This window comes from Ursus americanus, chromosome 21, assembly GCF_024610735.1.
Source record: "Ursus americanus isolate L20-20 chromosome 21, mUrsAme1.1.p, whole genome shotgun sequence".
NCBI lineage: Eukaryota > Metazoa > Chordata > Mammalia > Carnivora > Ursidae > Ursus > Ursus americanus.
In genome coordinates, this window is record NC_142147.1 from 8453992 (window position 1) to 8481989 (window position 27998).

Here is a 27998-nt window from a genome sequence, read left to right on the forward strand (position 1 = left end):
ATTTTATTTGTTTGAGAAAGAGAGCGTGAGTGGGGTGGGGGGAGGCACAGAGGGAGAAGCAGACTCCCTGCTGAGCAGGGAGCCCGATGTGGGGCTCGATCTCAGGACCCTGAGATCATGACCTGAGCCAAAGGCAGATGCTTAACCCGCTGAGCCACCCAGGTGCCCCATAATTCTTGATGTTATACTGACTGAGTTGGAAACTGTTATCCAAAGTACAGAATATTGAGAAAGGTTTTTATTACCTGATTTCAGAATTCTCAGCCAATAGAAATGATAAAGTAGACTGTATGAGGTTAAATGCTAACTACATAAAGTATCTAAAAGGCCAAGCGAACTGTGGTGTGTAGTAGTCAGGACACTCCAGAATCTGTATGTCCTCAGGAGGCTGAGACCTCAAGTCTAGTAACCTTTCCATCCCCCGATTGTGGTGTTTAATTTGGTTCGAGTTTTCAAATTTTGCCTTTCTTCTCTTTCTAGGTACCTATTATTAAATTAACAGATTCTTTTACCGAAGTGAAAGTCGATATCAGCTTTAATGTACAGAATGGCGTGAGAGCAGCTGACCTCATCAAAGATTTTACCAAGGTCAGAGAATTCATAGTGTTTATTCAGTGGAACTCTGAGACATGGAGTTTTGTTTTGAGGTTCTGTTGTGGTAATGTTGTGATACGCTTTGCTAACCTCTTTTTATGCGTGTTGCCGTGCTGCTTTTCTGTGCGATGGCCTTCCTTTCCTTGAATTGGCTTGTGATAATCAGTAATTTATAATGTGACCTCAAGTCAAGGGTTTGGAAAGCTTCTGGAGAGCACCTCTGCTCTAGAGCTTCCTTTTAGCGGAGCTAAGGGCTGAAATGCTGAATAATCATTCTTGTCTGCTTCTCATCTCTTAAGAGTTGAGATGAAGAACGTCCCGAGCCCCCCAGATCATTTGTAAGGTAGTTTCTGCAGGTTTCCCTACTTGGTTTTGAGGTGATGTAATGTCTGTTTTCACTTGTTCGATGTTCTTCCAAGACAGGGAAGAATGTGTCAACATCTTCAGAACATTTAACGTGCTTCGACACGTCAGCCTTTTTCTCCTTAAGCTAAAAACCGTTAACTGCTTTGCGTCACCTAGAATATCTTTTCTGTCCATTCACAATACTTTCCTTTATCAACTCTACAGATTTAGCTTTTTCATTTCTTCGTAAGAACAAAACTGAACTACCTTACCGTGTTGTAAACGTTGTGTACTTGTTTAAATGTGCAGAGTACAGCAAAGCAGAGAAGGAAAAAGATTACCCACAATCCCACTCTTTTGGAGGTGTTGGGTGTGTGTAAATTTTCTTTTTCTGAGAAAAGAAGCCTTTTTTTTTAACTGAGAATAATATGTGTGATAGAACATTTACTGGTATCAAAGGACAGTGAAAAACGAGTCCCTTTATACCTTATGCCTAGATCAGTTTCATGGGATTTGCCATCATCAACCTTTCTTTTTGGCTTGTTTATCCTTTTGAAATTTTTGTTTTTCCAAGAAATTTTTAAATTCTCTGCAAACTCTGTTGTAATCTTTTCCCCCCATTCCCCTCCCCTCCAGCAGCCGTCAGTTTGTTTCTTTTGATTATCCTCTTGAAATTTTTAACAGAAGGAATAGCACGTTCCGTACACATCATCTCGTACTTTTTGGGGGTTTTCATATCAGCACAGACACGTTTCCTTCATTCTTTTCATTGACAGCACAATAGTCCTTTGTCGGGTCATGCTTTGTGTCACACTCCCCTGGTGATGTTTCCACGGTTTTTTGCTCTCACAGAAAGTGCTTGAACATCCTTCCGTACCTGCATCTTTCTTGACACTTGTAAAATTGTAGGAAGATTCTGGAAGTGGAGTTTCGAGGTCATATGCAGATCAAATTCTGTTGGAAATTTATTTGCCCGATTGTTCCTTAAAGAGACCATCTATTTATGGCTTTGACCAGAATGTTTAAAAATGATTATTTCTCCAAAGATTTGTTGTTATTTTTCATGCTTGCTTACTTTAACATGATTTACAAAAGTATAGACTTTTTTCTTTCTTTTGGAAGCAGTCAGTATGTGTTCATTCTAAGTGTCAAGAACAAACTAGAAATCACTAGTAATTCTACCACTCCTAGGTAATGGCCTTTAAGACTTCTTTCTAGATGTTTGGGTCTGCTGTGTTCCCCTCAGCGTCCTTAGCCTAGGGCCTGGCTTGTGGAGGGCACTTAATGAGTATGTGCCTGAGTGAAAGACGGACTGACACTGTCCGTGTTTGCCAGCTCAGGTGTTCTCAGCCATCTCTGCGAAGCGTGGAACGGGGTCTGTGTGTGGTCACCTGCCCACGTGGAAGCCAGCAGGCAGGACTGCTCCTGCCCCCTCACCGGGGCTGTGCACAGTCATCTGAAAGACCCTGGTCTGCTTGCTGGAGAGCCACCTGCGAAAAGGGATTCCTTCACATCCCCCTGATTCAGTGCTTTGTGCGTTGAGAGTTTGTCCTGTACTGTTTCTGTTATCTGTTTACAAGTCAATAGCATATGATGATAAATAATTATGTAATAGGGTGATAAATAAATAAATATGCAGTATGGTAATAAATATGGTAATAAATAAATGAGTGTCATCAAATTTATATTGCTAGTGTTTCTGTCCCGTAGTGAGTGCTTGGACGCCGTTATTCACATCTACCGGTTTTAGACTTTTAGATGTGAGAAAATCCTTCATTACTTACAGCTTGCTTTTTTCCTAGCTTGCTCTTAAAATAGAAAATTAAGTGTACTGGATATCTCCACTAAAGTTTGTGATGTAAGGACCAGCTTATGCTTCTGTTAATGCTTAGCACAATTACTGAAATAGGAATTCACTGAAAATGTAATTCTCTTTTTCAGAAATATCCTGTATTACCATACTTGGTTTTAGTATTGAAACAATTCTTATTGCAGAGGGACCTTAATGAAGTATTTACAGGTGGAATTGGTTCATATAGTCTCTTTTTAATGGCAGTCAGTTTCCTTCAGGTAAGTTGTTTCTTTATACCATGCCTAGTGGACACCAAAATAAAATAAATCAGTTCGGAATCATTTTGGGAAAAAATTTAAGTCCAGTTCTAATTGGAATACTTCCCTTAATTACTTCTGACTTTTTCCTTTAAACTGGGTACCTTTTTATAATTTAACAAATAAGTACTTTTTAAATCCCAGGGAAGAATTTTTGGTTTTGATCCCATTTATTCTAGTAGTTTTCAGAATTTTCACTCAGATTTTAGCACGCATAGGTATGGCGTGGTTTTCCTAAGTGTAAATAGTGGTATAAATGCCTGAAATAAGAACATCTCCTAAGCCGCTGATCTTGGAGGTTGAGCAGGAGTTGAGATCTGCGATCTGCGTAGAATGAGTCTGAAGTCTCCGTATCGTCTGTGAATGTATTTATGAGCACGGTGTTGCCAGCTGCCCGGCTCTGCTCGCGAGTCAGAATGACTTCCTTGATGCGCTGGGCCCCGTCGGCCCCATCAGCATCCCGGGTCAGCTGTAAAGTTCAGCCTCGAATTTTATAAATAGATTGTCGCCCACCAGTTGTGTGTCCACGGGCTTTCGTGTTGTCTGTAACAGCAGTACAGCTGCCGTGCCTCCGTGTCCCTCCCTGTTGGCTGCTCTCCTAACCAAAATTAGAATAGTACTGTTCTGTAGAAGCTAGGATGTCACTGACTCTCCCCACCTTGATGATTTAGAGAAAATCCAATATAATTTCTTTTTTTTTTTTTTTTCCTGGTTTTAGTTACATCCCAGGGAAGATGCTTGCATCCCCAATACAAACTATGGTGTTCTCTTAATAGAATTTTTTGAATTATATGGACGACACTTCAATTATTTAAAGACTGGCATCCGGATAAAGGATGGTGGTTCATATGTGGCCAAAGATGAAGTACAGAAAAATATGCTCGATGGCTACAGGCCATCGATGCTTTATATTGAAGATCCTTTACAACCAGGTATTGAAATTAGGTAAATTTGTGGGCAAAGAAATGGCATTGTCAGTATTGTACTTTAAACTCTCTTTAGAGGAGGGGTGCCTGGCTGACTCAGTCATTGGAGTATGCCACTTTTGATCTTGGGGTCGTGAGTTCAAGCCCCATGCTGGGTATAGAGATTGCTTAAATAAATAAATCTTTAAAAAAAAAAAGCAAACAAACCTCTCTTTAGATAAAAAATGAAAGATTAACTTCTGATGGCATTCATTCTTTTTCATCAAAATGTTTTGTAAGAAAATACACGAAAACACGCCGCATGCGTACTGCCGGTGCGTTGGGGTAGAATCCATTTGACCCCGAGAGTCAGAGGAGTCTAGGTTAGCCGATGGGCGCATCTCCAGTTTGAAGGCCGTTTTTCTGCTCTGTTGTGCCCTCATTGCCCCTGATTCCAGCCAGTTGTCAGTCAGGGCTTTACGTGTGGTTTCTGAAGTCCCCAGAGGCAGTGAGCATGGAAGTACACCTCAGAAATGAGAGTGCAAGGGTTCAAAGAGGCCATTTATTTTTCTTTGGGGCCCCTTCTTGCCTCTTTTAATTTTACGTGGTCTGCCTGTGCCTTTTTCAGCTTTACGTTGGCTTGAAAGAGACCAGCAGATCCCTTCCTTGCTTACGTGGGGTTATGGTTTGTTTGCTTGTATCCTAGTTTTTCTGGGCAATATTTTTTTTCTTGCTATGATTATAAAATATTTAGATTCTGCAGTATCAGACTTCAGTGGAGATGCTTTTAGTCATTTGCTTAACTGTGTTAACTTTGAAAAATGGGTAAGGAAAGGGGGTTGAGAGAGAGAGGAGTTGCCTAGGGGCTGTCTTCTGGCTGACTGTGCCATATCACAAACATTAATAGTTGTACACTTTTATTCATCGAGGAAATGTTTATCGGGAGGCTACTCGACGCAAAGGGCACAAAGATTTTCAGCAAGATGGTTCTTGTCCTTCAGGAGCTCATAATTTCCTGCCAGAGATCTTTAGATAGCTGATAGAAACGAAAGATAGGGATGTCTCAGTTAGCTTGGTTTCACTCTTAGGAGAGAGCAGGCAGTTAACTCCTTTTGTTTGCATGACTGTATACGGGGTAGTCCCTGCTGGGCCAGAATGCATTTAGGCAGTTTATATGCCATAGCGTACTTACTGCATGAGACACGCGTTCAGAGCCTGGGGAGTTGTGGGGACGACCGCCTGCCCCCATTCTTTGTGCAACTATAGCAGGAAAGCAATCGCCCTTGCTCTTCCGGAAGAGGGCCCATGAGCATTTAGTTCTTATTAAGCAATGGTCACGCTTACTCTCTTCTATATACATTTCTCTTAAAGGTAATGATGTTGGAAGGAGCTCATATGGGGCCATGCAAGTGAAACAGGCCTTTGATTATGCCTATGTTGTTTTGAGTCACGCTGTGTCACCAATAGCCAAGTACTATCCCAACAACGAAACGGAGAGGTAAAGGCTTAACTAAAGTCAGTCCATTGGGTCGGAATTGGTTGTGGCTTCGTGTCTCCAAATTAATGAACCCCCCCCTCTTTTTTCTTTAAACACATGCAGCATATTAGGTAGAATAATTAGAGTAACGGACGAAGTTGCCACGTACAGAGATTGGATATCAAAGCAGTGGGGCTTGCAGAACAGGCCCGAGCCTTCGTGCAATGGTAAGAGCTTTTCATTGATTGATTGACCGAGCATTAGTGGCTTTTCTGTGTTGTGTGTGTTTAATGGGAAGAAACGTTTTCCAATCTTTTGCCACTCTTTCAGGAAATGGTGTTACCTTGATAGTAGATACTCAGCAGTTAGATAAATGTAATAATAATCTATCTGAAGAAAATGAAGCCCTTGGAAAATGTAGAAGTAAAACTTCGGAATCCCTTAGTAAACACTCTTCAAACTCTTCATCAGGTCCAGTGTCTTCCTCTTCTGCCACCCAGTCCAGCTCTAGTGACGTCGTAAGTATGAGGACGTGGCTTTTCTGAACCTAGACACTTAGCAGTTCTGTTGGGGGGATAGCTCTGTGGGGGGGGCTAAGCCTGACTTCTTATCTGTTACTGGGAAATTTTGATAACTTCACTGATCGTACACGTCCCCAGCACTGGATTAAAATTCTCAAGTGTATGGCGAAAGTGAGAGAATTTTAGTGGCGTCCGTATATATGACCATTAGATTCTGCCGCTGACATGTCACTTAGTCATCCCAGAGCTAGTAGCCATTCATTCATCCCTCTGTCTACGTAGATGCCCGTCTGTCCACTAACTCATCTTACTCTTCGCTGCATTGCAGAGTAAGTTACAGGCATGTCCCCCGCAGTCCTGCGGCGTGCTCCTGACTAACCAGAGTTCAGTACTTGGTTAGTTTTTTCTTTTGATACAAAAGCTACGTATAAGGAAATCTCAGTTTTACATCACTGAATTTTAACAACTGTATACACGTGTGTAACCCCAACGATAACAAGACATAGACTCTTACCATCATCCTAGAGAAGTCCTTCATGGTGCTTTCTAGTCAGTCCTGAATTCCACCCCAGGGGTAACCACTGTACGATTTTCTGCTGCCGCAAGTTAGCTTTGCCTGTTGCAGAATTTCACATAAGTGGAATGATTCTAGAGTATACTCTTTTGCTTAAGGCTTTTTCCACTCAGTAATGTTTTTGAGCTTCTTGATTGAAGTTTCAAAAATTGAGATGTAATTTACACCACGTTCACTATTTTGAAATGTGCAGTTCAGTGGTTTTCAGTGTATTCACGCTGTTGTGCAGCCATCACCACTGTCTAAGTCTGGGACGTGGCCGTCACTCCAGAAAGACACCTGTTAGCAGCCCCTAACAAGTCCTCTTTCCCCGAGGCCCCTGGCAACCCCGCCTCTATGGACTGACTCTAGCCCTGATTGACTTTTTAGTATCAGTTATACCTACAGCTACTTTTCCTCATCAGGGTTAATTTTGAGTTTCCTTAATTGACATACAAAATGGGCTTACCCATTATTTGACTTTTGACTTTATTAAGTGTATGAAGTAAAGAGTAATCTAAATGTGGAAGGGACGTAATCTTACATTGTTGTTGATGACCATGTATCATGATGGTGTCACGAATCCTCGTACGGCACAGTCTCTCTCCTGGGTGTCTGTGGTTCCTAGAGCAGAGCTGTGGAGTCGTCACAGACACAGTGGGGCGGAAACAGAGACGGCCTCAAGAGGGAGCTTTAGGGACGAGGAGTGTGTGCCTTGGAGCCGCTGGGTGCAGTGTGAAGGGGAAGGGTAGACCTGAGTGAAAAAGGAGCACAGTCATGGCCCAGGCAGCCCAGAGACAGGTGGGGCGCGGCCCAGCGTCTCCAGGAAGTCCTTCCCCACATGCGGTGTTTGGTTGGAGGGCTCACTGATGGGTTATCACAGACTCGCAGAAATCGAGCCTTTTGAACCAATCATTTTGATTTTGGTTGAGTCAGGGACCTAGGACCTTATCTCTGCCACATTCTTTCCATGGTACCATGGTTCATTTCCTGTAAATAGATGTGCAGATAAACTTGGACCTCTGTGAGCCCCTTCAAGGCCGATTAACAAGGTCAAGCGTGGGCAATAGATTTCACAACAGACAAAGACCCTCTGATAAAATAAGCCGCTCTGAATGTTTGGAGGGAAATTTGTGAAAGAAGGAAAGCTTAAGCAGTGAATTTTATAAATTCCTCAGGGTGCTTCCTTTGACTCCCAGAGGTTTAAATTGAGTCCAGAGAGTACTTAGCCGACGTTGTTTATCCTCCTTAATATTGAATTTCTAAATTATTAATATGTCACATTATAACTCGTATGACTTGTGTTAGGATTCCGACGCGACACCATGCAAAACCCCGAAACAGCTGCTCTGCCGTCCATCCACTGGGAACCGAGTAGGGTCGCAAGATGTGTCCTTGGAGTCCTCTCAGGCAGGTGGGAAAATGCAGAGCGCCCAAACCACTAACACCTCCAACAGCACCAACAAATCTCAGGTGTGTGGAATGTGTGTTTTTTGATTGTTAGTATTCAATACAAAATATTCAGAATTTCTTACACGTGAAAAAAAAATATATGTGTATATATATGTATGTACGTATATATGTATACGTATACATCATGGGTTTGAAGAAAACTCCCTATAGGTTTAAAGAACAAACCTGTTTTTTTCTAAGAGGTTCCAAAGCGCAGTGCTTCTAGTAGTAGGATGTCCGGAAGATCATTATGAGACACCATTGTCATGTAAGCCTTTGTGGGAATTTAGTGACAGGTCCTTATAAAGTGTCCCAGCCAACCCACCTTATTACAGATTCAGCATTAAAAAAAATTGCACCGAGTTATAAAAAGATTGAATTGCACTTGAAATAAGCTCACGTGAAGCTTGTGCATGACCTCACAGCAATGTCGTGCGTATGTGGGGGAGACATACCCTTTTTTACATTTTAATATCCGGCACCTAGTTGCTTGTGTTGAAACGATCGGGCGGTGGTCAGCCACGGTCAGTTGATTCGTATCAGCTTTGACGTAGAAAGGCCAAAGAAAATAACTCTGTTTTCAGTTTTGTAGTTGCCTAAAATTTTATTAATCGTGAAGAATGAATCAGCATGAAGAAAGGAGCCATTTCATACTGGGCTCTGACCCTCCGTACACTGGGGACCTTGGGGAAGGCCCCTTGGCAGTGGAGATGGACTCTTAGTGTTGGTCACCTCGTGCCTGACCTGACTCCCAGAATCCAGTTTACCTATACAGCCTTAGTCATGTGCACCAGACACAGATCCACGTAGAAATGGCAGTTAAAGTGACAGCAAGGAAGTGAAGACCCCTCACCTGGCAGCGCACCTGTGTGTCCAAGCGTCTCTTCCAGTAATGCCATTTATTATGTGGTACGTGGGTTGATAGGTTCCTTGAGAGAAGTTTTACGTTCCATGCACTCTGTTAAGAAGTCAAGGCAGTATTCCAATATTTCCATCAAAAAAAAAAAAAAAATAGTGGAAAAGTGTTAGAGCCCAAGAGAGTGAGCCCCTGTGGTACCATTTTCTGTCCGCTAGATAAGTCAGCGAGCATATTCCTAGTTTCGAAAGCGCCCCAAGTCAGGTCTTAGCAAGTGCTGTGTTGAGTCCCCAAGACTGACGTCTCTTTGACCACTTTCTTTCTCCGCAGCATGGATCAGCAAGGCTCTTTCGTTCTTCCAGCAAAGGCTTCCAAGGTACAACTCAGACAAGCCATGGTTCCTTGATGACTAACAAACAGCATCAAGGCAAATCAAATAACCAGTATTACCATGGCAAAAAGAGGAAACACAAGAGGGATGCCCCCCTCTCAGACCTTTGTAGATAGTCGGCGTTGTACGATGGACTGTCTTCTGTGTGCAGTGATCTCGTGCTCAGGACAGTTGGATAGGGACTCCTGGCATTCGGGAGCCTCACACTGTTCACACTCTGATTTAGCAACTGCGTTTTTTCCCAGCTCGCCACGGAACGGATCATGAAGGCTGACAACTGCAAAAACAAAAAGCAAGCAAAAAAGGGGGAAAAAAAAAAAGGCTGCTCATTTGATAAGTCATATGCTACAACAGGGTCATTTTAAGATTTAAAGCTTGAATGTAAAATAAATCTATTTCTCATTGGCTTTATGCAGAGTTATAGGGAATAGTAGTCAGTGTGGGTAGGGCGATAGAAACAAAAACCGATTTCAGAGGATGGGGTGGGGAAGGAAAACAAAAGTATCTCATAGGAAGTCCAGATTCCAAAGGGGAAAGTGATCTGTGCATGTTTTCTTTTCTTTTTTTTTAAATATTTTTGCATATATTTACCATTTTATTGTGTGTATATATAGATGACCATATAGGAAATGGATATTTGTAATAGTGGATTTGTTAATACTTTTTACATAACATTACTGTTTAAATTGTAAACAGATTTTTCTCAGGATTAGTTTGAAAAATAATCTGACTTGTCATCTTAACATCCATATATAGGGAAGTGATTAGTTCTATTACTCAATTTGTTTTCCTCAGCATTGAAATGACTTACTAGAACCCTTGTGACCTGCTGCAAAAATTTTTCCTCTCTAAAGAAAAGGTTTATGGTGGCAAAATGACGTTTTATTTTGTAAAAAAAAAAAAAAAAAAAAAAAAAAAAAAAAAAAATGTACTATGTACTTTTGTGTAAACACTGAAAAATCTCTAGTCATCTCTAAGAATTACCTTGCAACTGTTTTCTATAGTGCTGTCGTCTTGGGCAATGGGCAATTACATGACTTTGTGTTTGTTTCCTTTGCAGTCTTTTTTTGTTTTGTTTTGTTTTTCTTCCTAATAGGAAAAAAAAAAAAGGCCACCCGCGTCCGGTCCCGTTCCTGTTGCAGTGACTCCCCGAGTCCCACAGACCTTGCATGCTGGCTCCTCTGACCCTGTGTACCGCGCGCTTGTGTTTCCATCTCTTCTTTTTTAAACCCACGCTTAACTACTGTGGGAGAGAATAACTGTAAACAGCTTTAATTAAATCATACTTATAAAAAACTATTTTCTTATACTCCACTTTATGCTTTTGGTATTGTTGATCTTTAAAAAATTAAATGGTCTTTGATAATGGATCTATTTTGTATCGCCTTATTAAGACCAAATACTTCTTGTCATCCCATTCTTTATCCTCTCCTTCCATGGAATTGTTATCTTTAATTAAAACTTTTTAAAACATTGGCTTGTTTCAATCCTACTGTAAATTTTGGTTGTGGTCAGCTTTGAGCGCCAATGAGATGTATAATTCTGTTATCCATCACATGTTGAGTTTGAAACTCGGGAATATTGACTATAACAGGATGTAAGTGACATTTCTGAAAATGCTTTCTTTCAATGTGAAGGCTCTTATGTTTAGCATCAGTGTGTGTGGCTCTGTTAATTATAGCCATTTCTGAAATGAGATTCTTTTACATATATATGTGTATATATATATATACGTGTGTGTATATATATATACATATTAAGTACTATTGGCTTTTAGGAATTTCTTTTATAGACATTTATGAAATACTGAAGATCAATCAGACCATTAATGGACACTTAGTGCAACTTTTTTAAAGAAAATAATGCTAAAGTAAGACCAAAACTGATGTCATCACTGAAATTAACAGTTTTCGATACGTTCGTATTTTAATTCACAACGGAAGAATGTGTTCCACAACTGGAAACTCCTAATACTTGTGTAAACCGTGGAAAATTTTAAATGTGATGTTATTTTGACAATGTTTTAAATTTTCGAGCCCCATTTTACTCTGATCAGAATTTTTATCACGATGTTGAGCTTTTGTTCTTAGAAACGAGTTTGTCATAACATACCGTGCAGAATCACAGTATTTATTTCTAGGACTCTTGCGAACGTGTAGACTGACGTTTACCGCTAAGGGAACAATTATTTATAAAATAATATTAAATCCAGTATTAGCTGCCTACTTCAGACACTTAATACTTTGCAGAAATCCATTGTTACATTTACCACACTGAAGTTTTTTTCTTTCGTTGTTTTGTTTTAAGAATCACCCTCATTGTTGAAAGTAAATGTACTCTTAGGGAGCAGATATTAGCGTTCCAATAAGCATGTGATTATATTAAGGTGGTGGTAGCGGGAAGATAATCTTGATTCCATTGGGAATCTTAGGTTTTCGTAAATTTATTGGGAAAATAGTTTTTCCTGTACTGCTGAAGTTTCTTTTTGGTAAACAGTATCTTTCTAAAAGAAAAAGCATGAAGGAGAAATTGAGGTGTGTACATATCCTCAAATGACCAGCATTGTACTCGTGAATACTGTGTATCTCGCAATGAACAGGGTGGAAGCTGTTCATTTTTCAATCTGAAGTAAAAATACTTTCAAGAACTTTTAGTTTGCCTGCTCATTTGTTTTTGTACATTTCATCTCTGTATTTGACTCCCGTCCTTTTTTCTTTTTTGACTTCTAATACTTTCTATGAAGATTTTGTGACTATATCGGAAACGTGTCATTTAAATATTACGGTCCATCCATATTCATGAGTCATAACCCTCCTTTGCTCGTACTTGCAGAATGGGATCTTCAAAGTCGGCCTCGCTGTGGCGACATTTCTCTGGCAGTCACGTCTGTGCACCTGGTCGGCGTCGAAGCTCCTTGAAAAGTCATACTGAACGTTTCAGCACCGGTTTTAGAAGTGCTGATAGGTCGTAGACGTGCCCGCGCCCAACCTGAGTGGTTTATGTTTTGATGACAAAGGGAAATGCATTTTTTTTCCCTTCCAGTTTTAAGGTGTCCATCGAAGGCGCCTGGTTTTTAGTGTCTTTGTCTTGTTTGGCGATGTTGCGCGTGGTTGTCAAATCTCGCTTCCATCTCGGGATCTCTGGGCTTCAGCAGTTGATTGTACTCTACTTCTGTCCTAAGTTCAGTTGAGCCTGTCATTAAAACTTCGGCTCCGGATATCCCTGGGTGAAGTCTTCACGGGGTAAAAGCCTGCTGGCTAGGGACCGCGTGACGAAGAGTCTTTTTTTTCTCTGAAGTCTCGTACCCACCTCCCAAGTGTTTCTCCTTCCCTCCCCCATGTCGTGGTCAGTGTGAGTTGTGTTTGTCTCAACCTGCGGACTGGTGTTTGGGGGTTACAGAGCTGTAGGCAGGCCAGAAGAGAGGATGGCCCCACGGTGAGCGGCGGGACCCTCTCGCTGCAGTGAGCTCCCTGCAAAGACATCACCATTATCGGGTATTCCTGTTCAGTTGTGTTGATATTCTTACGGTTCGTGGTTGCGTGTCAATTTCATGTCAACGTTGACGTCCGGTTTGAAACCGATGATCCGTTCCTGCAATGGTAACATGCTGTTGATTTCTTAGCGTTTCAGTCACTAACTAGGAATGTTGGTAGGAGATTGGTTGCTTCTCAATTAACTTTTCAGAAATTAAGTGGTAGCATACGAAAAAGACATTGCCAATTTTGCTGTGATAAATACTGAAGCGTTAAATTTAATGGTCGGAAGAATTCGTTTTCACCCATCAGTTCTTGCTCTCCGAGCTCATTCAGCGCCTTCGATCGGTGGAGAGCAACATTCTCATCAGCCGTTTTGTGAGGAAAGTATTCCATAAATGGCTCTGTGGAGCTTAATTGAGTAGAAAGTTACATTTAATAGTCACTCTTTATTCTAGTTTTCATCAGTGACATAATTCATCTGGTGAGATATTTAGAGAATGACGTAGCATCACTGTGGGAACAAAGATGTGTAAGAGCAGTTCCTTGGAAGTGGTGTCTGCATCTTGCCTCAGCTTCTGAACCTCAAGAGTATCTTGTCAAAACATTTACGGGCGGAATCAACGCTAAAAACAAATCTCCATACATTACTTGATATTTAACGTAACTAAGAAACAAGTCACATTTCACCATGGAAGTTAATCGCATGGCCCGAAAACGACGTAACCCAGAAGCCTGCCTCTCCCATCTCCTTGTGAGCGGTTTTAACTTGACACTTTGAGCAACTTCTTTTTTTTCCCCATCAAAGATAATGACCTAACCAGCTGTAGAAATCAAATGTTGACAGAATTATTAACCAGGAGAATTGCTTATAAACTCTGCTGACCTACTTGATAGGCACAATTAAATATTTACTTAAGGGCAGTTTTTAGTTAATAGACTGCTAATGTTTGTTTTACTCTTATGCAGCTTTTGTGATTTTTAAGTATTTGGCCTTTACATTTTCTACTTAAGTATATGCCCTATTAAATTTAACCTAGTCCACAGTCTACGCCGGAAGGAGTTCACACTGTTGAAGAGACTGAACCAGAGAGAGAGAAGGCATCCCCTTTGGTGGTCAGGAATTACTGAGAGAAATGTTAGCCGTATCACTAAGAACAGACGATAACAGGAAATCTCTTAAATTTGTGTATTTCAGCACAAGTGTTTATTAGTGTTCGCACATCATTATCTTTGCATTTAGCGTAAGTCCTTGTGCTAGGCGGCCTTGTCCGCTAGTCATTGCAGAGCTTCTATGTGGCTACAAGGCCTGGGCTCCACTAGGGAGACAGTCTGGATGAATTTGTTAGGAGTGGTGTTTTACCTTAAAGATGCCGCGGTAGTGACCGATGATAAAGGATCACGAGCTGCTGGTTACCAGAACCGTGGGGTGGGTGGGTCGGGGAAACAGAGGCCTCAGAGACGCGTTATCTAAAGCCCGTAACTTGCTGAAGCGAATGGGGCGCTCAGTCTCTTACAGGTTAGTGGGCCATACCTTCTAAAGAGAGATTATTTATTGGTTATCAGCCAGATTTTTTTTTTTTTGAGTTTAAATTTATCTCGCCTTTCAACTTGGGTTCTGCGGAGTCCATGGCTGTGTACCCTAAATCGTTTCATTATTACCTTCTATATTTGGTCACAGTTTCTCATAGTATGTCTCTCTGCCCCTAAACCAAAATCTCCAAAATTGAAGATCCTTTTCTGATTTTTATATCTTTAAATTTGAAGGAGTCACTTAAAAAAGTCTTTTGAAAGTCCTGTAATCCTAAAATAACCCAAGGACTCGGGACAAGGATCCGAGTCTTCGCTGTACTCAGCACCAAAAAGTACTGTCTTACCGCACGGTGTGAACGGTGAACGTGTAGCTTCTGGATGCAAAATGTGAACGGACGATTGAGAGAAACCCCTTTTCGTGGAATAGACGTAGATGTAATACATATCTAGACGTTTGGCGAGCCAGTGTTTGTGTTTAATAACCTTTTCATTTATCTCCTTTGATTAGCATTGCCTTCTGTGTTAAGAAATGCGGACTCGTGTGAGGTGCTGGAGGTTTGAATCATCTTGAAAGCTTTCCAAAATCTTGTCTAGTTACCGCTGCAGAGGCACTAAGGAGTTTGCCAGAAAAAGAGATTTGATACAAATGATTTATGAAATCTCGACATTTCCTGAGGTCATATCCTGGGCACCAGTTACCAATACTATGAATGAATTGCACACCTGGAAGCTTTTTTTTTTTTTAAGCTAACGACGATTTCTTCAAAGATGTCAATTGTTTGCCTCGAAAATTTTATAAATTGCATTTCTACGTACATCTGCCCCCAGTGCTTACCATGCGGCTGCTTATTCATAATCTGCAATTCCAATAAAGGCTTTGTGCTTTCATTGATCTTCGAAACCTCTGGTATGAGCCTTTATGTAAAACTTGAATGGCTATTAAAAAAATTATCTTGTAATTCTACAGGCGGCCCTGTTTAGACCGATGAGAGGTTTTTCTGTACACAGATAGCATTTCAGTGCGTTTTTAGCCTTTTTAATGCCCATCTGGAATGGGAGACACGTTAAGATGCTATTTTTTCTCCTGCCCGGGGTCCTAGCCAAAGATAGCGATGGGCCTCTGCACAGCCCCCTAGAGTCTGTTATTCGCAAATACCAACCCAGTTCTATCCTTTGCTTTAATGCAAGGGGTTATGCTTGCTGTGCTAAGAATTTGAAATACTTTACCATAGGTTTCGTGGAGCGACACATTACACAGACTGTTACAGTAGAATAATGAACATGTCTGGTTCTGCAAAGAACAGAGAAAGAAGCAGGGTTAATAGCCAAGCGCAAGCCCGAGTATGTTTTCCTGAGGGAGGAGTGGCAGTCCCAGGACTTGGACAGATGGTGCTTGCCTGGAACACAGCTGAGTGGTGGCGAAGAAAATCCTGGATAGTTTCCCTCAAGGTCATCACCAGCTGATTCAGAGTGAAGAGTAGCTCAGCAGCTTATAGACAACTGGCCGCTAAACCAGCCTGCCCCTCCAGCCTGGTCTCTTATCGCTTCTCGCACGTTGATTGGAAATGTTCTTAAAAAAAAAAAAAAGTATAATCAAAATATCCTGTTGGCATCCCAGAAGTTCCTCAAATGGGAAATTACAGAGAATGAACTGAATATACAGGACAGTTCTGTCCATCTTCCCAGACACAGCGCATTTGCTTAATTTCTCAACCAATATGTGAATGTTCCATTGTGAAGAAATGTAAATAATATGTAAATATCTAAATGAAGGGATCTGGTTGCCCTTTACCCCCCCCCCTTTTTTTTTTCTAAAGATTTTATTTATTAGAGCATGAGTGGGGGTGGGGGCAGATGGAGAGGCAGACTTTCTGCTGAGCAGGGAGCCCAGTGCGGGCTTGATGCCAGGTTCTGGGATCACGACCTGAGCTGAAGGCAGGCGCCCAACCGACTGAGCCACCCAGGTGCCCCAGGCCCTTTACTGTCTAATCCCACCTAGCTCCCCAGAGCTAACCACTTTCATATTTTGGGATGTAGCTGCCTAGATTTTTTTTAAATGTATTTACATACATAAACGTATCTGCCCACCTATAATGTCAGGGGTGTCTTTTGCCCTTTTACGTAAGTGGTACCATACTGTGGTATTCTGCAAGTCCCCTACCCTCTAGAGAGCGCGTGCCCTGTCAATACAGACACCGGTCTATTTCGTTCCTTTTCATGATGCCAACTTTCGTTTGCAAGTGCCTTTAGTAAATTAACACGTCAGATACCCCAAGGCCCTTATAAGCCTATAGGCCCGTGAAATACCCAGTCCTTGAGCTTCCCTCAGACGGGTTTTGTTAAGAGTATTGCTATTTGATGGCACTTCTCCTCCTGAACTGAGTTTTCTAGGGGGAAAAAAATTACCCCAGTTTTATCTTCTTTTAGGTGCATTTTCATGAGTTGCTTTAAGAAGTTTCATCTTTGATACTTCTGCTAGGACTGAAGGGTAAAGGCAACATGGTCATCTGAAACTTTTTAGAAAACGTGGCCCCTGACTAAAGTGATTTTAAAAAACCAGTTATTGATCATTCTCTGCCACCTGCCCCCTAAAACTTGATATTTTCATTTCACGATCCCTCCGTAACTGCAAGCAACAACGACTAAAACTCTAAAAATGTTCTCTGTCTTAAAGGAGGATGACTCGGATGGTGAGCAGAGCGGGACTCTGGCGAGAAGGAGCCAGTTATCTGGGTCAGAGAGAGCAGAGAGCTGCCTTGAATTTTGTGGGGGAAATCTGGAAAGTGTTGTTGGAAAAAGAGAGGACGAAAAGGTGGTTGTGGGAAGTTCCAGACAGTCATCTCCCTACTCCTTAGAAACAGTGATGTTTGGTTTTGTTAGGAGATACTTTCCTTGAAATCACCTTCTTAGGCTCTCATTATGTGATTGTAAAATTTCTGCTATAATTTCTATTCATCAGTGTCCAGAGAAGTCTGTTATGAGCTGTTCTCTATTTACCAGGTTAGGTTTGATTTTTAAATTGGGAACGTTTTTCACCTTTTAAGTAAAGCGTTTTATCCTTTTTGCTTGTCTAAGAAACCATTTAAAAGACCCAAACGCATCCATGAAATAATCCATTGAGGAAATAGCATAAATTTGTATCTATGTGTGTCTGTGTTTCTAAAGCAAGTAATTGATGCCTATTTGCAAACATGGGATTAAAATGTTGAAGAGAAACCCATTAGAGATAAAAATGTCAAGGTTTAATGCCAATATTAACATGAAACAGGAGAGGGTTCAAAGTATCAGGTGGCCTGTTTAAACGGTGTATCAATGTTCAAAAGAGCTATTGCTCACCCCTGCACAAATGCAAACCATTTTTGTACTTAAATCATCCAGCAGGTGTCTTCAGGAATGTGGCTTTGCCCAAGAACTCAAAATAGTTGTAAGGTGCATTACATCATGCATCTTTGTTCTTTAAAATCCAATCCAAGAAAACGGTGCTTTCACATAAGTAGGCAAGACCTCTGCACAGGAACACGGAAGGTAAGGGGGAAGGGCACACAGGAGCAGCCTATGGAGACAGGTGTGTGCAAGGCTGCCAGGCAGGGCCCGGCTGGAGGGGCTCTGGGGATCTGGGCTGGGCCCTGCCAAGGAAGTGACAAGCAGGTGGTTGGGGCAGAGCAGTGGTTTTGTCCTAAAGTCAAACAGTTCTCAGAGTCTGTCTCCCATCCCTTCCCTCTGCTTTCTCCCTGTCCTGAGGCAGCCACTTTCAACTTCCGGTGATTTGGGGCGGGTGGAGTGTTTACCCCGATGTCTCGAAATAATATACTTGTCATGCCATTTCTTTTTTTAAGATTTTTTAAAAAAGATTTTTAATTCTGTTTTTAAGTTATCTCTACGCCCAACCTAGGGCTCGAACTCACAAGCCCAAGGTCAAGAGTGGCAGGCTCCACCAACTGAGCCAGGCAGGCGCCCCTCTAATGCCACTTCTTGGTTTTCAGTTGGTGGAGCCTGCCACTCTTGACCTCGGAGTTGTGAGTTCGAGCCCTAGGTTGGGCATAGGGACAACTTAAAAAACAATAGGGGTACCCGGGTGGCTCAGTCGGTTAGGAGTCAGACTCTTGATCTTGGCTCAGGTCTTGATCTCAGGGTTGTGAATTCAGGCCCCGCTTTGGGCTCCACGCTGGGTGTGGAGCCTACTTGAAAAAAAAAATTATGTTTTGACTTCTTACCACCCCTGAACTTCTGCACCCCAGCCTCCCAATAGAATTATATCGAATTGTTCCCCGACATTCAGCATTTATAGTACTGTGACTGTGTAGATGGTGCTCTTATCAGTTGAACTGTGTAATGGAAAGATTATTTTTCTGCCCTTTTTAAAAAAGATTTTTTATTTATTTGTTTGTCAGAGAGAGAGCGAGCACACGCCCAAGCAGGGGGAGCAGCCGGCAGAGCAGCAGAGGGAGAAGCAGACTCCCCACTGAGCAAGGAGCCTGATACGGGGCTTGAACCTAGGACCCTGGGATCATGACCTGAGCCAAAGGCAGACGCTTAACCCACTGAGCCATCCAGGTGCCCCTGCACAAGTTTTTTTTTTTTTTTCTCATTTGCTTGTCTTTTGAAGGATTTTTTGTTTTGTTGTTGTTAGTTTTCCATGTACTTTTTTAAAAATAATTTTATTTTATTTAAAGTCAATTAACTAACATGCAGCGTATTATCCGTTTCCGAGGTAGAGGTCAGTGATTCATCAGTTGCATATGACACCCAGTGCTCATTACGTCACGTGCCCTCCTTCGTGCCCGTCACCCAGTTACCCCCTCATCGCTGCCATCTTCTAAGACTCTGCAAACGCTCGGGAGCTCAGGTATCCCCTCACTTCCATCTTGTCAGGGGCGCCCGTCCTGGAGCTTCTGCCCAGCCGTGCCTGGTGCGCACGTGCCAGCCTGCTCTCTCTGCACGTCCGCTTGTTCCCTGCACACACGCCGGGGGCAGCTCCTCTTCTCCGCATCCCCACGCTTTCCTCTTTAGTCGATAAGCTCTCTCATCAGGGCGCAGTCCCAGGAGCTCCCTGGGAGAGGAGGCGCAGGCTGGAAACCTCTGACCCTGTTCTTCATTTATGCTCAAGTGATAGTTTTGCTGGACACAGAATTCTGGGTTGGAGAAGGATTTTCCTTCAGAATTTGAAAGCATTGCTTCATCGTTCCTCACGCTGTTGTGAGCAAAGTTCGTTGTAACATGTTTCTTTTGTTGTCGTTCTTGAAACTTTTCAGATCTTTGTTTTGGTTCCCAGCATTCTGAAATGTCGCTGTTACGGAAACTAGGTGGGTCTGTGGTCACCTATTGTACGGGGCACTGGGTGCCGTGAACCCTTTCCATCTCGCCCCACAGGTCCCGTGTTACTGGGAAATCTGGAATTCGTTTTTTGTTTTCCTCCCTGCTGTGTTCTCTGGACTCCTCGATGACTCAGATATTGAGTCTCCTGGACCGATGCTCTGGTTTTCTTCTCTCTCCTACCCTATATTCCATCTCTGACATTTTATTCACCTTGATCTTCCAGCCCTTCTGTTGGTTTTTCATTTCTGCTATCACGTTTTTCATGTTGAGTTCTTTTCTGTCCTCAGATGTTCCTGGTTAAAAAACAGTATCCTGCTTGGTTTCGTGGTCACAATATATGTTTTGAATCTCTGAAGGTATTAATGATGGAGTTAAGTTTCTGTCTGCCTGTCTAGTCTCTGTCAACTTCATTTTTCTGTTGTCTTGGGCTCTCTTTTCCGGTTTAGAGGCCTTCCTCAGATGCCTGTTTTCTGGTTCCTGCACATGTATGGGAGGGGGGCCCACCACGCTCGTGGGATTCTCTACCACTCCATGTGGCGGTCAGCCACGTGGCTCCCTCAGCGTGGTCAGGCTTCATGGCGGGGAGGAGAGGATCTCTGGGACTCGGCTGGTGGGGTTTCCCAGAGAATTCCTCCAGCCTGGGGGTAAGGACCTGGCTGCCCTCATCCTGGGAGCTGAGGGGGAACAGTGCTGGCTTGGGGGGGGGGCGGGGGGGCAGGGGATGTCTCTGTTTCCCCGATAAATCCGACTTTTAAATTTCTCTCTTTTTTCTCCAGCTGGGCTTGGTATTTTAGCTTTTCCAGAGAAAAACCCTGCAGACCCTGCTTGGGTGGGGAGGGGTGGCTGTTCAGTTGGCCAGTGGTGGTCAGGTGTGGGGAGAGATGGGCACTCTTAACTCCTTCCTCGGTGTGCAACCTCCCTCCTTTAACTTAGCGCTCCCCGGCTGCTGGAGAGAGCTGGCACTTCCAGCCTCTGAGCCTTCGCGGCTTACCCGTGTAAATGGGGTCGATTCTTAGCTTTCCTGGCGGCCAATTCAGGCGTGCATTTCTTGTGTCTCCCAAGTCAGCACCACTGATCGATTTGCTTTCCACCTTCTGCATTCAGATTGCTGTTTCTTCCTCTCATTTTCTGCATTCTTAGGGGCGCTAAAAACCTTTCGTCACTGTTCTAGTGGACTTATGGAGGCCGCAAATGTACATGGTGTGTTCCATCCGCCATCTTTTCTGGCCAATTTTTTCCAGTTTTATTGAGATATAATCGACATACAGCACTCTGTAAGTTCAAGGTGTATAGCATAATGACTTGGTCTGGCTAGTTTTTTTAAAAAAAATATTTATTTGAGAGAGAGAGCTTGAGGGGGGGATGGGCAGAGGGAGAGAGAGAGAGGGAGAGACAGAATCTCAAGCAGATTCCCAGCTGAGCACAGACCGTGATGTGGGGCTCAACCTTATGACCCAGAGATCATGACCTGAGCCAAAACCAAGAGCCAGACACCTAACCGACTAAGCCACCCAGGCACCCTGATCTGGCTAGTTTTCTTCCTTCCTTCCTTCCTTCCTTCCTTCCTTCCTTCCTTCCTTCCTTCCTTCCTTTCTCTCTCTCTTTTTTTTAAGAGTTTATTTATTTGACAGAGAGAGAGAGAGAGCACGCGCACAAGCAGGGGGGAGGGGCAGAGGGAGAGGGAGAAGCAGGCTCCCCGCTGAGCAGAGAGCCTGACATGGGGCTGGATCCGAGGACCCCGGGATCATGACCTGAGCCAAAGGCAGACGCTTAACCAACTGAGCCACCCAGGCGCCCCGTGGCTAGTTTTCTAACGTAAAATTGGATTGCCAGGGAGAAGGGTATTGAAAGAGTACATCTCAAGCCTTGAGACTCAGTTATCTCAGGGAGTGGAAGGAAGGAGAGAATTTCCAATTCTTATCTTTGGATTGTTTCATTGTCTACTGTGAAGTTCATAATCCCCTTCTAGAAAACCATTAGCTGCATAGGTCCACAGGTCCTCACTGAGCATCGTGTCTGTGATAAGAAAGGAAACTCCTCCTCTCTTAAGGGTAAGCAACAAGGACCGTCTGGCTGGGAAGGCCCACACTGCTCCGCGTAGTGATGAGTGAGAAGTTGAGCCGGAGCTGAAATGATAAGCAATCTTGGGAAAGTAAAGTTGCTCACTGTCCTGCTTGGCCGTGGCCTGCTAAGGAGAAGGGCTGGGTTTGCCGAAGTAAGTGACTCACAGCTTCTGTTCAAGTGATTTATTTTAGGTTTTTAAATTTTCTCTCTGCACAAGCGCAACAAGACCCTGACCTGTGACCTGCCACCGCAAATCATTCCGGCAACACATGCTGTTGGCCCTCTAGCAGCAGGAGCCAGCCCTCCCACCAGCCCTGGGGCAGCTAATGAGGGACTCTTCGGGCAAACGTGCCCTGGAGTTTTCCAACATAGTCGAAAATTAAAATCACAAACACACGAGATGTGGACATTTGGAGACCCCCTCACCTGGACAGAGACATTCAACTTTTTTTTTTTTTTAAGATTTTATTTATTTATTTGACAGAGAGAGAGACAGCCCGTGAGAGAGGGAACACAAGCAGGGGGAGTGGGAGAGGAAGAAGCAGGCTTCCTAGCAGAGCAGGGAGCCTGATGCGGGGCTTGATCCCAGGACACTGGGATCACGCCCTGAGCCCAAGGCAGACTTAACGACTGAGCCATCCAGGCGCCCCTGTTTGTTTGTTTTTCTTATTGTTGTTTTAGTATGGTGTGAGGTGGTCCTGGATAGTTTTTCCTCTAATAGTGTCCAATTCATCCAACACTTAGATACGGAAGAAATCATTCCTTTTCCTTTCTGATTTGAAGTGCCATCCTTGTCACTAAATAAACACACCTGGCTTTATTTATTTTTTTTTAAACAATGCCTATTTGCAGACCCCCTCCCCAGGATCAGAATTTCTGGGAGTGGGGCTCTAACCGTATTTGGAAATCAATGCCTTAGAGCCTTGCCACCGAGGCTGGCCTGAGAGCCAGCAGCCCTGGCACCCCTGGGGAGCTTGGTGGAAGTTAAAACTCTCCGCAGCCACTGCAGACCTGCTGAATCAGACTCCAAGTGGGGCCCCGCAGTGCGTGTTTCCACCAGGCCTCTGGGCGCTTCTGACTTTGGCTCCAGTCCGCGAGTCACTCACTGAGGGCGGCACGGAAGGGGGCCTTGTGAGCCAGCTGGCCACAGCACACATGGTAGAGCTGTCTTGGCAATGAGTGGTCAGTTAATGGTACACACTGATGCAAGCATTGTGCGGCGCTCACTTTCCCCAGCTCCGTTTTCCTGTCTGCTGTCAGGCCTGCCGGTCATACAATTACAACAGCACGACACACACAAGGCCGGGTGGGAAGTCATAGCATCGCCCCCCACCCCAATACACCGCAAGGGGGCTGAGGGCTCCCAGCGCTTGAAGAGGCAGAAGGGAGAGGCCTGAGCGTGAGCCCAGCAGGTCCATCCCATGCCCAGGTCTCACCCCTCACGTTCCAGGCTTGATCTTGACCGCTAGGACACACCAGCCTGGAGCTGAGACGTCCACTGGTCTCGAGGCCTGGGGCAAACTCACTTCCTGGGTTCTGCTCAGGGGCGGAGCTGCAGGGTGGGCGGGGCGAGGTGCAGAAGCGGCTGATGAAGATCAGGTGTGCCCACGATCCCGCCCGCTGCGGGGATTCCCATTTCCCGTCCAGGGAAGTCCCAGGATCTTGCCCTGTGAGCCCTCGGGATGCAGCAGTGACCTCGCCAGGGTAGCAGTCCAGCGCCACCCATGGGGCCAGGTGCTACCCCTGGAAACCCAGAGGCGGTGGGAACTGGACTAGGGGATCAGGGCAGGCTTGCTGCACAGAAGGGTTGGGAGTCTCAGCTGGGACCTCCCTCCTGCCCGCCATCTGGGATGGAAATCAGATTTGACCTTCCAGCATAATGCCATCCGATTCCTCAGCATAGTTCCAAAGTAGGTGTCCACAGGGCTGGGTTCTAGGCCTACTGCGGGGTCAAGGCGAAAGACCCAGAGCCTGGGTGTCTCTTCCCTGCAGGGTAAACGAATGCACCTGGCTCAGGGCTTCCATCCCGGGGCTCCACGTAGATCAGAGTTTCTCCAACCCGCTTGTCATTGGATCACCTGCGTGCGTGTTAAACTGCACGTTCTCAGCAATCTTTCCTGCTGATCTCGGGCCAGGGACTCCGAGGTTGGGGCGGGAGAAGTGGGCCTCACGGCTGCCCACGGGACCCCTCTCAGTAATGGGCAGAAGTGCAGTTTGGACAAGGGGACTCATGAAGGTCTCAGTTAAACGCTCTGCTGGTCTTGATTACCCCTTCAGTCGTCTCTTTTGTCCCTCCCAGCGGTGACTCAGGAGTGCTTTCTTGCTCACCCAGCCCGGGTGCCTCGGAAACAGGGCAGATGTTTTTGCTGCCAACACTGGGGCCCCACCCTGGGCTGTAGGCAGCAGTGAGTGGGGTCACGATGGGGTTACACACCTACTTTCTGCGAATACCTACTTTCTTAGGCGGGGTTTGTCTCCCTGGTGCCTGTGAACACGGTGCTGGGGGGCGGCTCCCATCTCCGGACACCCCGGGAGTTTAAGGCCGGGGAGACACAGAAAGTTTCCACCTAAGCTTCCTTCATCTTGGCAGGAGCGCATTAGCCCCAAGTCTATAGTTCCTTCTAGAAAGGGGCGTTCCTGGAAGGGGGGTGGTGGTGAACTGGAGCAGAAACAGCTGAAAGAGTTTGCTAGAAAGTGTTTCCCTCTGGGGGTGGAGCAGCACCTGGTGCGTCCACACACGTGCGTAACGTTGAGAAAATATATTTTGGTATTTTAGGGAAAGGTTGGTTTCCTGCTAGCGTTCTCAGCGGGCCCGGGGAACCGGCGGGGGTCGTTCTCGGCGCTTCTGGTGAGAAACGAGCAGGGCGGTGGCCGGCGGCGCCTGAAGGCGGACGGGGCGTCGGGCCCCCCCCGCGGCCAGCCTCGGGGCTTGGGGCTCGGGCTTGGGGCTCGGGCGGCCAGCGGGGGGCGCCTGCGGCCGCTCCGCCCCCCCGCCCGCACCGCCGGATCCCGCCCGCGGCCGGCGCGGCCACTCGGGCGGCGGAGGCGGTGGCGGCGGCGACGGCGGCCGGAACACCGGCGGGAGCGGCGGCGGCGGCAGGTGAGTGCGGCAGCGGCGACCCGGGACCCGGCGCGGGGAGGTGCGGCGACCCCGAGGGGCAGCGCGCGCCGCCGTTCGCGTCCCCGGGCCCCGGCGCCGTGGGGGGTGTCGCGCGGGGTGTCTGCGCGCTCCTTGCCGCGCGCCGGCCCGGCCGCACCCAGGCGGAGACCCGGTGGGTGTGGGGCCGGGGCGGCGTCGGCCGGCCGGGCCTCCCGGGAAGGGCGTGGAGGCGGGATGCCGGGCCGAGCGGCCCGGTTCCCCGCGCTCTCCTCCTCTTCCTGCGAGGTTTGGGGTGCGTCTTCTCGGATGCTCCCTCCCTGGGTCCTCTGCCCCCCTCCCGGCTAGTGCTGCGGGAGAAGCCTCGCAGACAGAGCCCCAGCTGTTAGGAGCTGGGGCCCAGCCCCACTTTCCGGATGGTAAGACTGAGACCTGCCGGAGGGCCACGGCGCTGTGCCTTCCCCCGCTGGCACCCCGGGCCGGTTACCCTCGGACCCGTGCTGGCAGGCTCGTTGGCCTGGGATGGTCCGGAGGGGCTGGTTGGTTAGGTTTCCCAGACTTGGACAAGGCCCGGGCCCCTGGGGGCCAGTAGAGTGTACAGAAAGTAACAGTAACACCTCAAGGGGAGAAGGCTCAGTGAGGGCCAGACCAGGGCTTGGGGCTGGAGGCAATCTCCTCGCTGGTTAAGGGGGGATGGGAGGGGGGAGAGCGCAAGGCGCTGGCCCGTGACTTAAATCCCACTGGAGGAAACCTGAAACCTAAACCTTACACCTGGAGGAAATGGGTAAAGGTGGTAGCTGACCCTGGTGGGGGGAGAGAAGCTGGAGCCTCTCTCAGGGGCGGTTGAAGGTTTCTATCTTGGGTCCCCTCCCTCGGAGGCCAAGAGCTCCTGTTCTTTCTGAGTCCCAGAGTCAAAGCTGGAAATGAGAGTTTAGGCCCCGTTGCTAGAATTGGAGCCTTGCGGACAAGGAGCACATTTGCCCTGGGTGGTGGGGTTGTGCCCGGAACGGCCGGATCCGGAGCAGCGTTGGGCCTGCCAAGGTGCCCCCAGAACTGGTCCCCAGGGATGCTCAAGGGGGTGTGAATGAAGGGCCAACAGGCCCGCGCGGATCTCGGCGTGATGAGCGGGCTGGGCAGGCAGGGGTTTGGGGCTCCGTTGTTCAGTCACTGCTTTGTCACGTGGGCAGCTGCCCTCACAGTAGCGGGGAGCGTGTCTGGTGTGGACCTGGGGCTGTGGGGGGGGGAGACCCCAGGTGTGGTGAGGAGGCCCCACAGGAGTGGCCAGCTGAGCCAGGGGAGCAGAGGCGGGCAGCTGCCTCCCCCAGGGCTCGATGTTTGGGGTCTTCACAGGTGGGGTCCTCTTCGCTCCGCTCTTGATGCTCTTAAGCTTTGGAGAGGGGTTGCTCTTGGGCCTTTTATGGCCGGGGGGGCGGGGTGGGCAGGGAGAGGTGGGAGCCCTTGGATTTCTGAGGCCAGGTGGCTTACAGAGCCGCAGCACATCCCCTCTACCATTGGATCCTGTGACTTAGGGCCGGAATGACCTGCCCCATCTACAGGTGGGAAAGCTGAGGTCTTCAACGTTCTCTTGACAACGTAGGCCTGGGGCTGGGACTAGGGCCTGGCCTGTTAGCTTTCCCCATCCTGTTCTGGCGGGTCTGTTTCACCTGGTTCTGGTGAAGTCTGTTTGAGTATACGTCGGGAGCCTGACCCCACCCCAACAGGCAGAGTCTCAAGTGGACCCCTTAAATCCACTCTGCTCCCCTCCCTCCACCAAGGGCACACCACATTGCCGGCTCACCTCTCCCTTCCTCCTGCTCCTGCCTTTTCCCCGAGGATGCTCTGGGGCTTTGCTGCTGACCTCCACCTCTGGGATGCTCTCCTCTGAACCTAGGCGCACAGGCACGGCTGACGGGGGATAGCGGCTTATGGTGACTCTGTGGCTGACTCCAGCTAAGGGAGCCTTGAGCGGCCAGCCTGGGCAGGAGGCAAAGAGGTGAGTTAGGCGTGCTCCCTGCCCTCCCGAGCCCACTAACCCATTGGGGGAGACAAAGTGCACCTGACCCCAAACACGTGTGTAGGGAGCGCCTCACAGGCAGGCCCGTCTGCGCGTGGCACGCTGGGGAAGGACGGACGGGGAGAGGTCTTCATTGGGACATCTTTGGGGGAGTCTGGTGATCTATCATTTTCTGCCTTATTCATGCTTTTATATTTTCAAAATTGTCTAAAAGGAAGAAAAGCAAAACTTGATTCCTTTTTCATTTGCTCTGGAAAACTTTTCAAGAGCAGTTCTGCCTCTGAAGCTTGGACTGGGGTTTGCAGGTCTGGTCTGGGGACAGACGGAAACTTCTGAATTTAATAGGGCGTCCAAGGGGAAGGTCCTAGGATTTTGAAATATTTCAGCACAGATGAGCCTTAAAACCAACAGAACGGCCTGGAACTCAAGCAGAAGACAACGTGCTAACTGGTCTGCTGCAGACCTTCCTGTTGGCAGTGTTGCTTCCCCCGCGGCGAGTCCGAGGGGAGCTGTGGCTCCCGACCCCGGCTGCTGGAGAGCCATCTGATGGGGGTTGGCTGGCAGGTAGATGGGAGCCGAGTGACGACAGCCTCCAGGCCCTGAGCCACACCCATCTGGGAACCAAAGAGAGCGGTTTCCTCAGCTGGTGCTTGGCCTAGGTTAGAACTGGGGAGAGGGGCTCCAGGCCCAGAGAGCTGTTGATGACACCACATCCCGGAGGGTCCTCACTGAGGAAAGCGAGTGTGTGCGATCAGCCCACAGGCTTCTTCTCCGGCCTGAGTAGCACAGACTGCACGACCCCTCGAGCCCTGCATCTTTTCTGCTCCCTGCACGGGGAACTCCACTCCTACCTCCCGGCCCTCGCGCTTGCTGTGCCTTCTTCCTGTAAACCCTCCCTCCCATGCAACCCCCTCACACGTCTTAGAAAGTGCTCTGCCCCCCCCCCCTTGGACAGCCGACCTCAGGGTTCTCATTCAGTGCTGGGGGACTGTGGGTCAGGGACCTGGCCTGGGGGCCCTTTCGACCTCAGGCTTTGGTTCTTGGGCCTTTGCCTTCCTCTGCCTTTTGAACATGGACGTTTGAGCCTGAATTGTCACTTTAAGAGGGGGGAGAGAGGAAGGCAGGCGCCATGGTTCCCTCCCACCCCCAGCCCTCCACTGCCCTCTCTGTCTCCCAGCTTATTATAGAGGGGGCTGCATGGAACCCCGCAGGGTGCGGTGGTGGGCACGGGGCCAGGGCCATTGCCAGGTGTACAGAGCAGGCAGCAGGAGGCCACTCCTTCAGTTAATGACCACCTG

At 46.8% G+C, this 27998-nt stretch overlaps 2 protein-coding genes across 4 annotated transcripts in view; both read left to right on the top strand.

Moving 5' to 3' along the window:
* The window catches only part of TENT4B (terminal nucleotidyltransferase 4B), a 68659-nt gene extending 56803 nt beyond the window's left edge, over positions 1 to 11856 (top strand). For 2 of the 3 annotated variants that reach the window (XM_045806741.2, XM_087870411.1), the window contains exons 5-12: positions 481 to 588; positions 2881 to 3009; positions 3767 to 3980; positions 5325 to 5451; positions 5554 to 5657; positions 5761 to 5948; positions 7813 to 7977; positions 9143 to 11856. In XM_045806741.2, coding sequence (XP_045662697.1) covers positions 481 to 588; positions 2881 to 3009; positions 3767 to 3980; positions 5325 to 5451; positions 5554 to 5657; positions 5761 to 5948; positions 7813 to 7977; positions 9143 to 9319 — 1212 coding nt within the window. In that variant the 3' untranslated portion in view covers positions 9320 to 11856. The remainder of the gene's footprint in view (positions 1 to 480; positions 589 to 2880; positions 3010 to 3766; positions 3981 to 5324; positions 5452 to 5553; positions 5658 to 5760; positions 5949 to 7812; positions 7978 to 9142) is intronic. The other variant, XM_045806743.2, reaches the window with a different exon arrangement.
* Positions 11857 to 24624: 12768 nt separating this feature from the next.
* Positions 24625 to 27998, top strand: part of ADCY7 (adenylate cyclase 7) — a 54836-nt gene continuing 51462 nt past the window's right edge. The window contains exon 1 of the mRNA XM_087870413.1: positions 24625 to 24689. The gene's annotated coding sequence lies outside the window, so the exon portion shown is untranslated. The remainder of the gene's footprint in view (positions 24690 to 27998) is intronic.